This window comes from Lipotes vexillifer, unplaced genomic scaffold, assembly GCF_000442215.2.
Source record: "Lipotes vexillifer unplaced genomic scaffold, Lipotes_vexillifer_v1.1 scaffold738, whole genome shotgun sequence".
Lineage (NCBI taxonomy): Eukaryota > Metazoa > Chordata > Mammalia > Artiodactyla > Lipotidae > Lipotes > Lipotes vexillifer.
The window spans coordinates 1,833,329-1,833,786 of record NW_006769699.1 but is presented as its reverse complement, the minus strand read 5'-3'; the positions used below and the strand labels follow the sequence as shown (position 1 = coordinate 1,833,786).

Here is a 458-nt window from a genome sequence, read left to right as displayed (position 1 = left end):
TTCCGCATCCGCTCGGTCATCAAGCAGCAGGGCGGCCCCACCAAGACACACAAGCTGGAGAAGCTCATGATCCGCCTGGGCCTCTTCACCGTGCTCTACACCGTGCCCGCCGCCGTCGTGGTCGCCTGCCTTTTCTACGAGCAGCACAACCGCCCGCGCTGGGAGGCCACGCACAACTGCCCGTGCCTGCGGGACCTGCAGCCGGACCAGGCGCGCCGGCCCGACTACGCCGTCTTCATGCTCAAGTACTTCATGTGCCTGGTGGTGGGCATCACGTCGGGCGTGTGGGTCTGGTCCGGCAAGACGCTCGAGTCGTGGCGCGCGCTGTGCACCCGCTGCTGCTGGGCCAGCAAGGGCGCGGGCGCGGCCGGCGGGGGCGCGGCGGGGGGCGGCCCCGGGGGCGGGGGCCCGGGGGCCGGTGGGGGCGGGGGGCCGGGCGGCGGGGCGGGGGCCCTGGA

General features: G+C 74.2%; 1 protein-coding gene across 1 annotated transcript in view; it reads left to right on the top strand.

Moving 5' to 3' along the window:
- Nucleotides 1–458, top strand: part of FZD8 (frizzled class receptor 8) — a 14,936-nt gene that overhangs the window by 1,540 nt on the left and 12,938 nt on the right. Inside the window, 1 exon segment of the mRNA XM_007445871.1 lies at nt 1–439. Coding sequence (XP_007445933.1) covers nt 1–439 — 439 coding nt within the window.